Source organism: Chiroxiphia lanceolata, chromosome Z (genome assembly GCF_009829145.1).
Source record: "Chiroxiphia lanceolata isolate bChiLan1 chromosome Z, bChiLan1.pri, whole genome shotgun sequence".
NCBI classification, from domain to species: domain Eukaryota; kingdom Metazoa; phylum Chordata; class Aves; order Passeriformes; family Pipridae; genus Chiroxiphia; species Chiroxiphia lanceolata.
Window position 1 is genome coordinate 58,500,126 of NC_045671.1, and position 14,050 is coordinate 58,514,175.

Consider the following 14,050-nt stretch of genomic DNA (forward strand, 5'->3'; position numbering starts at 1 on the left):
CCAGGATATTCATATGAAAACTAAAATAAAAGAAATATGCAATGAAAATGGAAGGGCAAGAAAATACTTGAGATAAACCATATATCTATGGTTGACCGGCGAGTTTACTTAAAACCAGTCTTACTGGTTGCAACTGAAAAATCGACAAAATTAGGTTGTGATCTAATTAAGGAGTATCTCTTTTTTTATTCTGGCCTCTTGTTGTGATGTGTGTTTTACTTATCACTTTCGCTATTATTTTTATATGGATTTCTTTGCTTCTATTCTGGAAATTAGCCATTTAGAAAGTCCTTGAATCAGGAGAATTAGTGGAAACTGATCTTTCAGCTTTGCCTATATTCATTCCTTTTTCTCTCCTGTGAACCATTCTAACATGACAAATGCTAAGTCCTCCCTCCCTGTATGAGGAATTGCACAGTGACTACTTTGGAAAAAAAGAAATGCAGAAGTGGTCAACAAAGGGGGAGATTGTTGATTCATAGATTCATTTCTGTAATCATGGAAGGTTAAGGTAGAATCTGATGACAGGTAACAGTTAACAGCTGGAGGAAGTATATCATTAATTTATTTTACATTCTGGATCAAGTTAAGAATATAATCCAAGATACTAATACCTGTATCAACAGCCAGCACTGAACACCAACACCTACATTTCCTATAGTCCTTTTGGGAGCCTGCTCAACACATGAATTTGAATACAGTTTGTGTCACTGTTACTAGTACAGCTCAATCCTTTTACAGTTTTGCTTTTAAGATTACTAACATGGTTTTAAGACACCGGTTCAAGTCAAGGTACATTTAAAATATATTCTCCTAGGTTTGTTGTTTGTGGGGAGCATTATGTCATGTGTGCAGTTGGCTTTCAAAGACAAGAATCCTGGATGGTTTTGAACACACTTTGATAGCATTTTATGAACTAAGGTTTCTTAAATTTTTGATCCTTAGTGTGTTAGACAGAAAGACAATCCTTTTTTTTTCAGATATAACTTTAAAGATTAGCCAACTAATGATGATATATTGTGCAAATTAGGTATTTAACATTCCAATACATATTGACTTATTCAGCTCACCATGTAATCTTCCTTGTTCCTCTTGGCTGATGCATAGTCAAAAGTTCCATTACATTGTATTGAATTTGAAACCAGATTAATGTCTAAAACTTTTCCTTGTTAATAAGTTATATGATATTAAGGAGAAAAGTAGCTTTTTGAAATTATTTCTTATTAGATTGCAAACAACCACAAACAGTGCTCCTATGACATTCTTCTATCAGCTTCTCATCAGCATAAATGCATTATGGCACAAATGGTGTCATTAGCGTTACCACCTGTTTTGCATTAGGGAAAGAACAGAAATTAACCCTAAAGACAGGATTCTTAGCCGGAAAGTAACAACAGTGATAGCATGATAATTATTCTCTTGCATGCCTACATTTCCCAGGCTGATAAGACTATCATAGTATAGCTAGTCTTTCCTTGGGATTACTGTAGCATGTTAATCAGAGGGTGCTTTGGGTGAGAATGGGATTTTTTTATTCATGCCTTTCTGTCCAAGGACAGACATAGTGCAGAGCACACAGGGGACTAGAAACACTGCTTTTGTCACCTTTGCCAGAAAGCAGTGTTTGGACTGTCCTGCTTGCCATCAGCAGTTGAGGGCACTGGCATAGGAGCAACAATGCACAGAAACAGGTGCCCAAGGACCATCTGCCTTTTATGATTTTTGTCTGTTACTTTGCTTTAGATTAGCAAAGTGAACTCATGTTAGTTTGCTTTAATCCTCTTGGTTTTAGTCAGACAATGTCTATTTTATATTGAATTCTTAAGGTCACAGGTGTTTGCTTAGAGCAAAACATAATTAAATTTACCTGCCAGTAAAATAAAGAGAAATGGAGGGAAAAGGAACCTGTAATATTCCCCTTTCCGTTCCCAGTGTCACTAAGCAAGGAGGGAAGCAAGTTACTTTTCAAAAGACATTTGAAAAAGCTGATAGCATAACCACAGACATCACATAAGTTTGTTTTCTGTCCTTTTTTGAGGTATGTTATTATACTTGACTCTGCTTATGCAAAATCAAACCCTGTATACACATGAATTTATAAGGGTAGCTGCTCTGTAAAAGGCCAGTAAGAGATGGTGACATTGCCCATCTCAATCCATTTAGTGTCTTGAGACTTTCCAGCATTTATAAAACCTTGCAAGGTGAGTTTTAAGATATGGCAATCTAATACAGCTGCAGTTTGTTGTGATTTTGCAGTGCTTCCAGGTGGTTTGAAGCTTGGGGTTAGCAGATTTATGTGAGGTGGGAGCATTTGCCCGTGTGACAGTATTGCCTACTAAATGCACCTGGTATTCCACCTTCTGTTTCTGCTCCATTGCTCTTTAAGCCATCAAAACAGCTGCTTATTTTGGAGAGTGAGAAGTATTATTTAATTTCTCAAATAGCTAGAAATCATCTTCATATCTCTGAAATGGTTTGGTTTGCTCTGATAAATAACAGAGTTAAGAGGTGGCTTCTCAGGAACAGGGACAACATGGGCAACTTTGTGCAGCACTGCTTCCCCCTCCCTCCCTTGTTTTCATGTCCATTTACAACAGGCATTGTGAAACCTGCTGCATTTGTTTGTTGACCAACCTGGTCATGGCAGAATCGCATGCTGCCATTCAGCAGGACCTCAGTAGGCTGGAGAATTGGGCAGAGAGGAACCTAATGAAGTTCAACAAAGGCAAGTGTATGGTCCTGCACCTGGGAATGAATAACCTCATGTACTAGCACAGGTTAAGTGATGCCCTACTGGAGAGCAGCTCTGCAGAGGAGGACCTGGGAGTCTTGGTGGATGACAAGTTGACCATGGGCTGGCAGTGTGGCCTTGCAGCCAGAAGGGCCAATGGTATCCTGGAAGAGTGTGGCCAGCAGGTTGAGGGAGGTGATCTTCTCCCTCTGTTCGGCCCTGGTGAGACCACCTTTGGAGTGCTGTGTCCAGTTCTGGGTTCCTCAGAGCAAGGAAAGACAAGGAGGTATTGGAGAGGGTTCAGTGGGGGGGTCACAAAGATGGTTAGGGGTTCTGGAGCATTTTCCTTACTAGGGAAGATTGTAAGAGCTGAGTCTGTTTATCCGGAGAAAAGGCTGAGAAGGGATCTCATCAATATAAACAAATATCTCAAAGGCAGGTACCAAGAGGATGGTGCCAGCCTCTTTTCAGTGCTGCCAAATGACAGGACAAGGAGCAATAGCCATAACCTGAAACACAGGAAGTTCCACCCTCAACACAAGGAGGGTGGCACAGCACTGGAACAGGCTGCCCAGGGGAGTCGTCGAGTTTCCCCCTATTGAGACATTCAAAACCCACCTGGACACGTTCCTGTGTAACCTGCTCTAGGTGGCCCTGCCGTGGCAGGGGTGTTGGACTGGATAATCCCCAGAGATTTCTTCCAACCCTAAATATTCTGTGACTCTGGTTTGAGCTCCGGTGCGAATTTAGGACCGGATAAATTCATGCCTCTAGGAGTTAATTTTTTTCCCCCTTCATTTTTCTGTGCTCCGACGTAACGCTACAGGTCTGTCTGTACCGAAAGCCGATGCTCTCAAACATTTTTTTGAACCCGTTTCTTCCAGAGGATCCCGCGCCGTTCCCGACGCTCGCGGTGCGCGGGGGGGGACTCGGGGGCGGGGCCAGACCGGCCATGGCCCCGCCCCCGTCACGTGCTGGGCGTCACGTGAGCGCGCGCCGATGGCGGCGGCGCGCTGAGGGCACTGGCATGGAGGTGTTCATCCCGTCCTTCCGATACGAGGAGAGCGAGCTGGAGCGCGGATACACGGTGAGGTGCGCCGGGGCAGGGCACCCCCCGGGCCTCGGGAAGACCAGGTGGCAGCGGCGAGCGAGGGCTGCCCCGGGGGGCCGGGCGTCGAGGGGCCACCCCGCTCAGCCCAGCACTGCCCACCCCTGCCTCGACCTGCCCACCCCTTTTCAGCCCAGCCCATCCTATCCCACCCGTGCCTAGCCCTGCCTTGACCTGCCTAACCCATCTCTGCCCAGCCCAGCACTGCCCAGCTGTGTCCAGCCCTGCCTTGACCTGCCCAAGCCCAGCCCATCTCTGCTCAGCCCTGCCCTGCCCATTCCATCCTTGCCCATTCCTGCTCGGCCTAGCCCATCCCATCCCATTCCATTCCTGCCGATCCCTGCCTGTTCCTGCCCAGTCCATCCCTGCCCTGACCAGCCTAGCCCTGCTGGCCCCATCGCCTCCCATCCCATCCCTGCTCAGCCCAACCTTGTCCATGCCATGCCATGCCATGCCATCCCATCCCATCCCATCCCATCCCATCCCATCCCTGCCCTCCCTGCCCAGCCCTACTCTTGCACTGGGAGGTGCTCTCAGCCTGCCAGGCACCTGCTGTCCCAGGCGCGCTCTGTGCTGCAGGACGGTGGCTGGTGCAGTGTGAGAGGGGAGAGGCAGCTGCTCCCTGCTGAGAGAGGCACGTGCTGGGTCCAGGTCTGGGCTCCCACAAAAGAAGCTGTGGTGAGCCCAGTGCAGGGCCAAACATGATGAAGAGACTGGAGTATTTCTTACATGAGAGAAGGCTCAGAGAGCTGGGGTGCCCCATAGAAGAGATGGGACAGGGACATTTCATCAATGTGTACAAATGATCTGAACGAAGAGAGTGAGGGGCAAGACTCTTCTTGTTGGTGCCTGGTGACATACAGGTGGCAGTGGGCAAACATCACAACACAGGGAACACCATCTAAACATAAGACAAGACTGGTTTGTTACCATGAAGATGGTCAAGCATAGGTTGCCCAGAAGACTGTGAAGTCTCCATCCTTGCAGGTTCTTTAAACCTGCCTGGACATTGTCCTGGGCAACCTTCTGTGTAACTGATCCTTCTTGAGCAGGCAAATTCGTCTGCACAGTTTTTAGAAGTCCTTTTTGTTCCCAGTGGTTTTCTCATCCCACAAAACTGCTGGACTGTAACACTTCCACATGTTGCTGGGTAGAGACAGGGGAGGCTGTGGACCTCAAGGCATTTGACTGAATGTGGATATTCAAGGCTAGCTTCTTTTATTAAATGTATTAATTCAGTAGTTTGGAGCTGCTGAGAAATACCAAGAAAAAATCAAATCCAGGTGAATTGCTAGAAGATTGATCCATGTAGGTATAGTTCCATAAGACAAGTGCATCTGCCTGATTTTTAATGCTGTAGATTATTTGGTCCTCACTACTGGCAAGTGTTTACAAGCCTTGTAAACCACTTTAGATACATTAATGTGGGAGTGTAACTGCATTAATATTTCTGTCTCTTAGGTGAACTTAAATGTAAGTGGTTCCCTGCAATATATCTATGTGATTTTGGGGAATGAAGCTGGCTTTAAAACATTTTGCTGAGTGTGGTTACTGTAGCACAGATTAATCCCACCGTGTCCTAGTTGAGTATGTTAATTGGAAGTGACAGAGTGATTTCTAAGATGGACATATTACACGAATAGGATTTTTCATAGCAGTGTTTATTTTTAGTATTTGTTTTTACTGTGTTTTTTATGTATTTAGTTGTAAGTCTGTCAGTGAATCCTGCTATCTAGAGGGTTTAATTTTTTTAAATTTCATAAATGGTAAGTTGTCTAATCTGCAAAGAAATCAGAAATGAAACTGTATCTTTTCTAGAAGTCTTTCAAGAAAATGATCTTGAGAGTGAAAATCTTTGATTACAACACTGTTGTACAGCACTTTTGATTACAACACAGATTGTACAGCACTTTTCCTCTTGGGTCATTCTCTAGTGATGAGTCAAACTCATGGATCTGAAACTTACTGTAGATCAGCAGATTTTGTCATTGTTCCTGCAGGATTCTTTTGTCTTTGCAGTCAGATGAGAGGGCTCTGTACTACATCCCATACAAAAATTATCATGCTGTATGCTGACCAGGAAACTGTGCTAGAAGTGGTAGCTAAAGTTCATCTGGGCCAGGCATGCTTGTGGGATAGGATACAGAAAACTGTTATGATAATAACATTGTGTATTTCCTTTATGTTTTAAAGAGCTTATGGGTGATGCATGAGGAAAGCTTATGCCAATGTAATTGTCAATTTGTTATATTGCTATATAATTTGCCTAAGTATTGTTCCAAGTATAGAAATTCAAATGAGTACACTATATGCCCTCCTTCCAGCAAAACTAAGGTTAATGAAAGCTAGTATATTGTTCTGTACTAGCAGAGATACTGTGTAGACAGATATATTTTCATACATATTTACAATAGAAATTATTTTGCTTTGAGGAACAAGGTGGTTTCACTTGGATGGTTGGAGCTTGTGGATGTCCGTACCACTTTAGCTCTCATTCTTGTAGGGGTTAACAGCCAGGAGAAGTATAGATACCACTTTAAAATTTGGGGATTCCAGGGTGATCAAGTGTTTATGATTAAGCAGATGTTTCACCACTTCTGTGCTATCTAAATCTGACTAATTAGAAAAGTCAAGTGGAGTAAGTGCCACTGTGAAGTATTATCTTTTTGAAATGTAATCTTCCATTAAAGGGGATGGGTGCAGTATATCTGAGTAAAGTATGGTATTTTTCTATGAAATTATATAGGCAATTCAACTTTAGTTAGTTTGCATCATCAGCCTTATGTATAGAATTACCTTTTAAAACAGTTTGGTGATAAAAGTCAAAGAAAGTGTACTGTTCCCAATGAACACAACGGGCAAACTGGTAACAATGGACAAGAAAAGGTTGAGCTATTTAAGAACTTTTTTTGCTTCGCTCTTCACTCGCAGTCTCTTTTCCCTCACTTCTCAAGTAAATAGACTGCAAGACAGGGACTGGGGGAACAAAGTGCTTCCCACTATAAGAGATAGGGTTCATGAGGAAACTGAACATAGCTAAGTCTGTGGGACATTACAAGATGCATTCCAGAATACTGAGGGAATTGGCTGATGTAGTTGCCAACCACTCTCCATGAGATTCAAAAAGGCACGGCAGCAATGTGAAGTCCCAGGTGACTGGAAAAGGGGAAACACTGTACCAGTCTTTAAAAAGGATGGAAAAGAGAACCCTTGGAACTACCAACTTCTGTGCCTAGGAAGTTCATGGAACAGATCCCCCTAGAAGCTCTGCTAAGGCATGTGGAGGACAGGGAGGTGATTTGGGACAGCCAGCATGGCTTCGTAAAGGTTGAGTCCTACCTGACCAACCCAGTGGCCTTCTATGGTGGAGTAGCTACATCAGTGGGCAAGGAAAGGTCTACAGATGTCATTTATCTGGACTTCTGTAAAAGACTTTGTCACAGTGCCGCACAACATCCTTCTCTCTAAATTGGAGAGAGATGGCTTCTATGGCTGGACTGTTAGATGGATAAGAAATTGGTTGGACAGTCAGATCCAGAGGGTAGTCGTCAGTGGCTCAGACTCCTGATCAGTGACAAGTGATACCCTCAGTGGTCTGCACTGGGACCAGTGTTATTTAAGGTCTTCATTAATGACACAGACAGAGGGATCGAGTCCACCCTCAACAAATTTGCAGATTACACCAAGCTGGGTGGTACTGTTGACACACCTGAAGGACAGAATGCCATCCAGAGGGACCTGGACAAGCTGGAGAAGTGGGTCCATGGGATCCTCATGAGGTTCAAAAAGGCCAAGTGCACCTGGTTTGAGGCAACACCTAGTATCTGTAGAGGCTGGGGGATGTAGGAATTGAGAGCAACCCCACAGAGAAGGACTTGGCAGTACTGGTGGATGAGAGGCTGGACATGAGCCAGCAATGTACACTCACAGCCCAGAAAGCCAAGTGTGTCCTGGAGTGCATCAAAAGCAATATGATCAGCAGGGCAAGAGAGGGGATTCTGTCCCTCTTCTCTGCTTATGTGAGGTCCCACCTGGAAGGGGTCTGCTGCATCTGTCTCTGAGTTCCTCAACACGGGAAAGACAGGGACTGTTGGAGTGAGTCCAGAGAAGGGCCACAAAAATGGATCAAAGGGATGGAGCACCTCTGCTGTGAAGAAAGGTTGAGAGAGTTGGCATGTCCAGCCCAGACTATAGAGGGCTCAGGGAGACATTTTTACAGCCCTTCAGTATATACGGAGGGCTTTTAAGAAAGATGGGGACAAGCTTGTTAGTAGGGTTTTGTTGCAATAGGACAAGCAGCGACAGTTTTAAACTAAAAGAGGGTGTATTCAGAGTAGACACAGTTTTTACAGTGAGGGTGGTGAAACCTGCACAGGTTACTCAGAGAGATTTTAGATGCCCCATCCCTGGAAGTATTCAAGGTCAGGTTGGACAGGGCTCTGAGCAACCTGATCTAGATGATGTCCCTGCTTATTGCAGGGGTAGTGGTTTAGGTGACCTTTAAAAGTCCCTTCCGACCCAAACTATTGTATGATTCTGTGATCACTGGAGTACTACTTTACACAGTCGATCTTGTACTATTCTCTTTCCCAGAAGTGCTATCTTGTTCAAAATTAAAATGTTTACTTGGAATAGCTGAAACAAGGAACTATCAGATTATGCAATTAATAGCAGAAAAGGATGATGGAACTTGGGGCATATAGAAGATTGCTGACATGCTGGCTGCCCGCCAGCCCAGTCACTTGCCAGGAGGTTACAAGGCATGTCTTCTGTACTGTGATTGCTGGGGCCACTGCAGAGAAACAGAACTGAGGGAGGGTTTTTTGGGAAGAGTGGTGATGGTGATCCTAGTGTCTTTTCTAGAAACAGCGATGGTGGTCACCTCCTGCATGAAATGAGAGACTGAAAGGAGAGTTGTTCCTCTCTGTAGTGGCTCTGCATGATTTCCTGACATCTCTTCCTTTCTGGTTTCTTACCTTTAGCAGAGCAGAATCCAGTTCCCCTGGATTCAGGCTGCCACTGTATGTTCTTACTCCCCGGAAAGAAAAGACACAAAAGGAATGTTTGTCCTTTTCTTTAAAGAAATTAATTACCCATTTACTGGTTTGTTTTCAGCTTTACCTTGAAACCTGTTTTTTCAGATAAAATAATCTCCCTAATATTGTTAGGCAGCACTTACAAAGTGGAATGGGCAGGGAGTCCCATCAGTTCTGGGAAAGTGGAATGAGCAGAGACCCATCAGTTCTGGGGAGAGGGTGGAAATGACTTGCCATAGAAAGGGGAAACTTCTCCCTAGCTTCAGACTGAAAACTACAGTGAAATTAAGAAGTAGAGTGGAGTCTTGACCATGAAAATAAAATATTAGAAAGAAAATTTAGGGAAAAGTCTTATTATACAACTCTTGAGATTGGGTTCTGTCAAGAAAGTAAGTGGGAAACACAGTTCTTTCAAAAGTCTTTGTTCCAGGAGCTCAGCTTTACTGAAACTCTATTCCTCTGATGTAAGATCTTGAAAGACTTTTTCCTCGACTGTGCCCCCATCCCAAAAAAAAACCCCACCGAAAAAAACCAAAACACCAGAGTAAACTTGCACTTTTTCCAGTTCTGTTTGGAGTATACATAAAATGATGAAACACAGAATAAGGAAAATGTCTGTTTTCCTCTTGGACAATTAAATTTCATTGCCGGTTTAAATTGATGACACTAGCTTCTAAACTATTGAGCCTGTTCTAATAAATGCAACAGTTGTTCATAATTTGGCAGTGAATGACCTTTAAATGTAGACGCTTACTAAGGATGTCCCTAGAGAACAATTCAACTTCAAAATGACACCCACGTGTTCTTGTTATCATTTAAATATGCTCCCTTTGTCAATAACAGAATAATAAATACTAGTTAGATTTCTAATGTTGATTCAGATCCCAGGAAACTTACTGAATAAATTAGTGTACCTTTGATTTATATTGACCAAAAAAATTTTACAGTGGTATATTGCAGGTCAAGGTGACATACATTTAAATGTGTTGTAGAGCAGAGGGCATACTTGACTGACATGAGTGCCTACTGTGTTTTTAATTAACATTTCCAATACTACTCCCCAAATTTTCCTGGAGTTGCAAATGTCGTGGAAGTAAGATACGATGTGTAAAATCCTAAAATACTGTGGTTTTTTTGAAAGTCCATAGACTTTACCCTGGAAGCTGTTTAATTAGTAGGTTATACTCTTCTTTATGGAAGTATAAAACCACAAAGACTTAAAATTTGTTATATTTTATGTATTTCAGCATTTTTTACTGTTAAAGTAAATGTACATAGAGTCAAAAAAGGGAAGTTTTTACTTGTTCTTCCATATGAAGCCTAAGAGTAAACCACAATAGCAAGTTATAAAGGGGGAATATTTGTAAGTGTTGTAGTTACAAAGCATGGAGGGAGAAATTATGAGTTTATGTCAAAACACTTTGAAGAATTGCTATTTTAACCCTTTCACTGAGTGTCTGAACTGTGTAAACTTGGTAGTTTTAAACAATCTGAACAGCCTTTGAATGCCTTGAGTATGAAATCTGCTAGTGTGAAGACTATTTTCTTACCAATCTGCTTGTACAAGCTCACCATGTGTTGTCTCACTAGTCCTGTTGAAGTCAGTGACACACCAGTCACTCCAAGTTCAAGGAAGTTAAACAGAAGTATTAGATCTGTTAGATCTAATTAGATTATTTTACAGTCTTAGTGTCTTCATAGAGGATTTTCAGATGTCCTGGTTACTCCACAAGGGAGCCAGAGTAGATCTGTACAGCTGTGTTTCTCTCCTAAAGGGATGATGAAGACAATAATTTGACAGACTCTGTAATGTCAGAAAAATGCTATTTTGATCATTTTTGTTTGGATGTGGGTTTTTTTGCAGTTCCAATGAAGGAGCATGGATTAGTGGAGGGAATAGACCTGATTTTTTTTTTTTGGTGGTAACTTGTGCATTTGTCAGCAGTGATGATTAAATGTTTTTTCTCCAGTCAGATTTCCTGTTGACAGACTTTGTCAGTGCTGTGAAACTGATCACTTTGTATGCAGTGGGAACTTGAAGTGTATAAAGACACAAAGAATTTTGCAATGCACATGATGGCAGCTAAGGCAGAAACTAGGAAAACGTAAAACCAAAGAGAAAACTAACTGAATGTGTACATAGCAATCAGTTAAAGCTGTTTTCTCTCTTGTGTGTTTAATCTGCTTCAGAGTGCAGACGGGTTAGACAGAGACATACAGCTCCAGTGCTCTCTAATTGTTGTGCAGTTGCTCAAAGGCCCACATAAGATTTTTCTGAGCAGGAAATCCCTTTTGCTGTATTTCTGTGGTGAGGGTCGGCAGTTGAATATAGAAACAGCAGTGTGATCACCTATATCAATTTGCCCTCTGAAAGACCAAAAGTTGATGCTCTCTGTCAGTAAACCACAACTACAAAGCATCCATTATCCATTTCTTTCCCAAGATCTACTGATTTGCAGTTTTGATGAGTCAGTTACATTTTCAGAAAGATTGGAATTAGTAGGGCATTCAAACATGCATCACAGTAGAGATATTTGAATTCCATTGTATTTTTGAGAGGTATTGGTGACAAAATTGTGTCAATAATATAATACCACCAGTGGAATTATTTCTTCAGAGGATCCATGCTTGACTGCTCTTGGTCATGTTTTCTACCCATACAGCATCAAGTCATGATAATTGTAAAATCTTGTTAACAAAGGTAATGTTAAACCTATTTCATTGTTTACTCACCAGAAGTGAGAACACACCAGGCTCTAAAATGCAACATGAGGGAAAATGTAAGATATCTCTCGCTTTTTTATTGTTGCAGCGCACATTTTAATTGGTCTTTGAATTTTTTCATGTCTGATGTAATTAATTCCAGGTTTAATTGGTAATTGGTCCCCATTGTTATAGCATTTATGACGTTATCTTGGAATTTCCATATATGATACCTAAGAGATGCTTGTGTGGCAGAGTGCTCAGTGTTAGAACTTCAGTGCTGCATTTGAGTACAGTGAAAATACTTCAGGTAGTGTGCTAATGGAGGCTTTCCAGCTACCATTTTCTGAATACACTTGTTATAAGCAACCATTATTTTTCCTGTTTATGAGAATTATATGAGGACGTGTATCAACTTTTCTTTTTCAGTTTTATCTAAACCTGAACTTTCTGTGGCTTGGGGAAGACTGAAATAGCACTGTAGAGCATTCTGGAAGGGGATTTTGATGACAAAACAGAAGTGTTGTCATTCCCTTTGAAAGTGGCATTGTATTTTTAATGGAAAATGAAAGGAGAAGTGTATGTAGTCTGTTAGCAAACTTATTTATTCCTAGATGTCCTGATGATAAAGGTCTTGCAGCTAGAACATGACTAATCCCTTTCTGTGAACAGTCTTTTTTTAAAATATTATTTCAACCTATATATTGTGTTATAAATATTTTATGTTCCATAAACCAATAAATGTTGTAGGGTTGGACTTTTTTTAAATAAAGTATTTAAGGCAAAACAGTAAAGTTTTGATACTTTTAGGCATTGAAATGAGAGAGAAAGAGCATACCATGAGAAAGGAGCACCATCTCCATGCCAGCTTTGAAACAATTATTTCCTCTCATTTCTCCTCTGTCAGTGCAGTGAGAGCTCCACCTCCTGTTCAAAAAAAACCTTCAGTTCTAAAAGCATATGAATAGGAAATCTGTGAAGATGATTTTGAATGTGGAATTTTCCCTCAGTATAGCTACAATTCAGTAATTTATAAGAAGTGACAGCCAAACCTCCACTGCAACTTATACCTAGTATTTTATTAGTTTGTACGTCTCAGGGTTTGTGAATCCTGGTTAAGATCAGACCCTCTACATGACAGTTGTGAAATAGTGTACGTGGTACACAGAGTTTCAAAAATTACTCTTGAAAGAAGTTACCTACACTTGATAATAGTTGTTTGCCTGATGACACGCTGTGGAGAGTATTGTCTATCCAAAATGGGTGCTTAATTCTTTAACAGAATGAAAACAGTATAAAACTTTTGTGAAGCTTTTCTCTCCCACCAGATTACCTTGAAAAAGGTGCGATAAGAATTACTGAAATCTTCATTATTTTATTTTTTATATTCCTTGTCTCTCCTGTAATTGATTCACTTTTAAAAACTGAATTCCCTTTTTATACCAGGGCAGAAGGCATTCAAGTGCTGCAGTATCTCCAAATTGGAAAATAATGAAGTCTAAAGCTTTCCTTCCTTATAATCTTTTACATAAGGACGAACAAAGAATCTTGATTAGGTAGTGAAACAATCAGTTGTTCAGCAGCAAGTCTGTATTGCTTACAATGAACGGCTTTTATGAAAAAGTAAGTATTGAGGAATACATACTTCAGCCAGTTGCCTCTACTTCTGGTTTTGCTCAGGACTCTTTTTCTTTCTGTATAGATGCCCTTCGGTACCCTTTACAGGATGGTCAAGTTCTTTCCAAGAATAGGACTCCCTAGTCATGTGTCTCCCTTGCAATCGAGCTGTGATGGTAATTGCAGTCTAACTTTCTTGTTCCTTTAAGATGTGGTGAAAAATAAGGAACATGTCTTCAGTTTAGTAATAAATTAATGGACCAGTACATTTATAATAATGTCAGAGAATGTTAGAAAAATATTTGCCTTGCTTTAATTTTGTGAAAAAATGGATATTCAGGAAAAAAATTCAGATAAGCTTTGGAGTTGAAAGTTATGCCATTATAGAATCAGAAAACGTAATAGCCTATTATTTTTTCTCATTTGTTCCGAATTCTAAGAAAAATTATTTCCTGTGCTGACATATTCACCATTAAAGTTCAAAACACTCCATTCTCATAAAGAAGTTTGTGAACATTTAAAAGCTGGTTTCTAATTAGAGATTCGTTCTCCCACTAAAAGCTAAAGACCTGGCATCAGGTTTTACGTTGTAGCTAGGGAGCATAAAAAGTCAGTAAATACTGAAAACATCTATTATTGGTGTTGAATAGAAACTGCCTTTTGCTGAGCAAATGTGTATGTAGTTGTGTGATTGGTAGACATACAGTCTTTGCACTATTTCCTCTGTTTGACACAGAGATTAGAAAACTTAAGTATATTCTGAAGTATGGCTGAGTTTTTTTGGCATTTCTGGGAGGGGTTTGTGGCCTTTTTTAAATTCTTCCTTTCTATATTTGTCCTCTATATTGAAATCTA

The 14,050-nt window shown here is 41.2% G+C and overlaps 1 protein-coding gene across 3 annotated transcripts in view; it reads left to right on the forward strand.

Moving 5' to 3' along the window:
• Window positions 1-3,705: 3,705 nt before the first annotated feature.
• The window catches only part of SNX24 (sorting nexin 24), an 87,927-nt gene continuing 77,582 nt past the window's right edge, over window positions 3,706-14,050 (forward strand). For 2 of the 3 annotated variants that reach the window (XR_004354701.1, XM_032676279.1), the window contains exon 1: window positions 3,706-3,818. Coding sequence is in view for 1 of the 3 variants with exons in the window: in XM_032676279.1 (XP_032532170.1) it covers window positions 3,759-3,818 (60 nt within the window). In the remaining 2 variants the exon portion in view is untranslated. Of the gene's footprint in view, window positions 3,824-14,050 lie in introns of all 3 variants that reach the window. The other variant, XM_032676280.1, reaches the window with a different exon arrangement.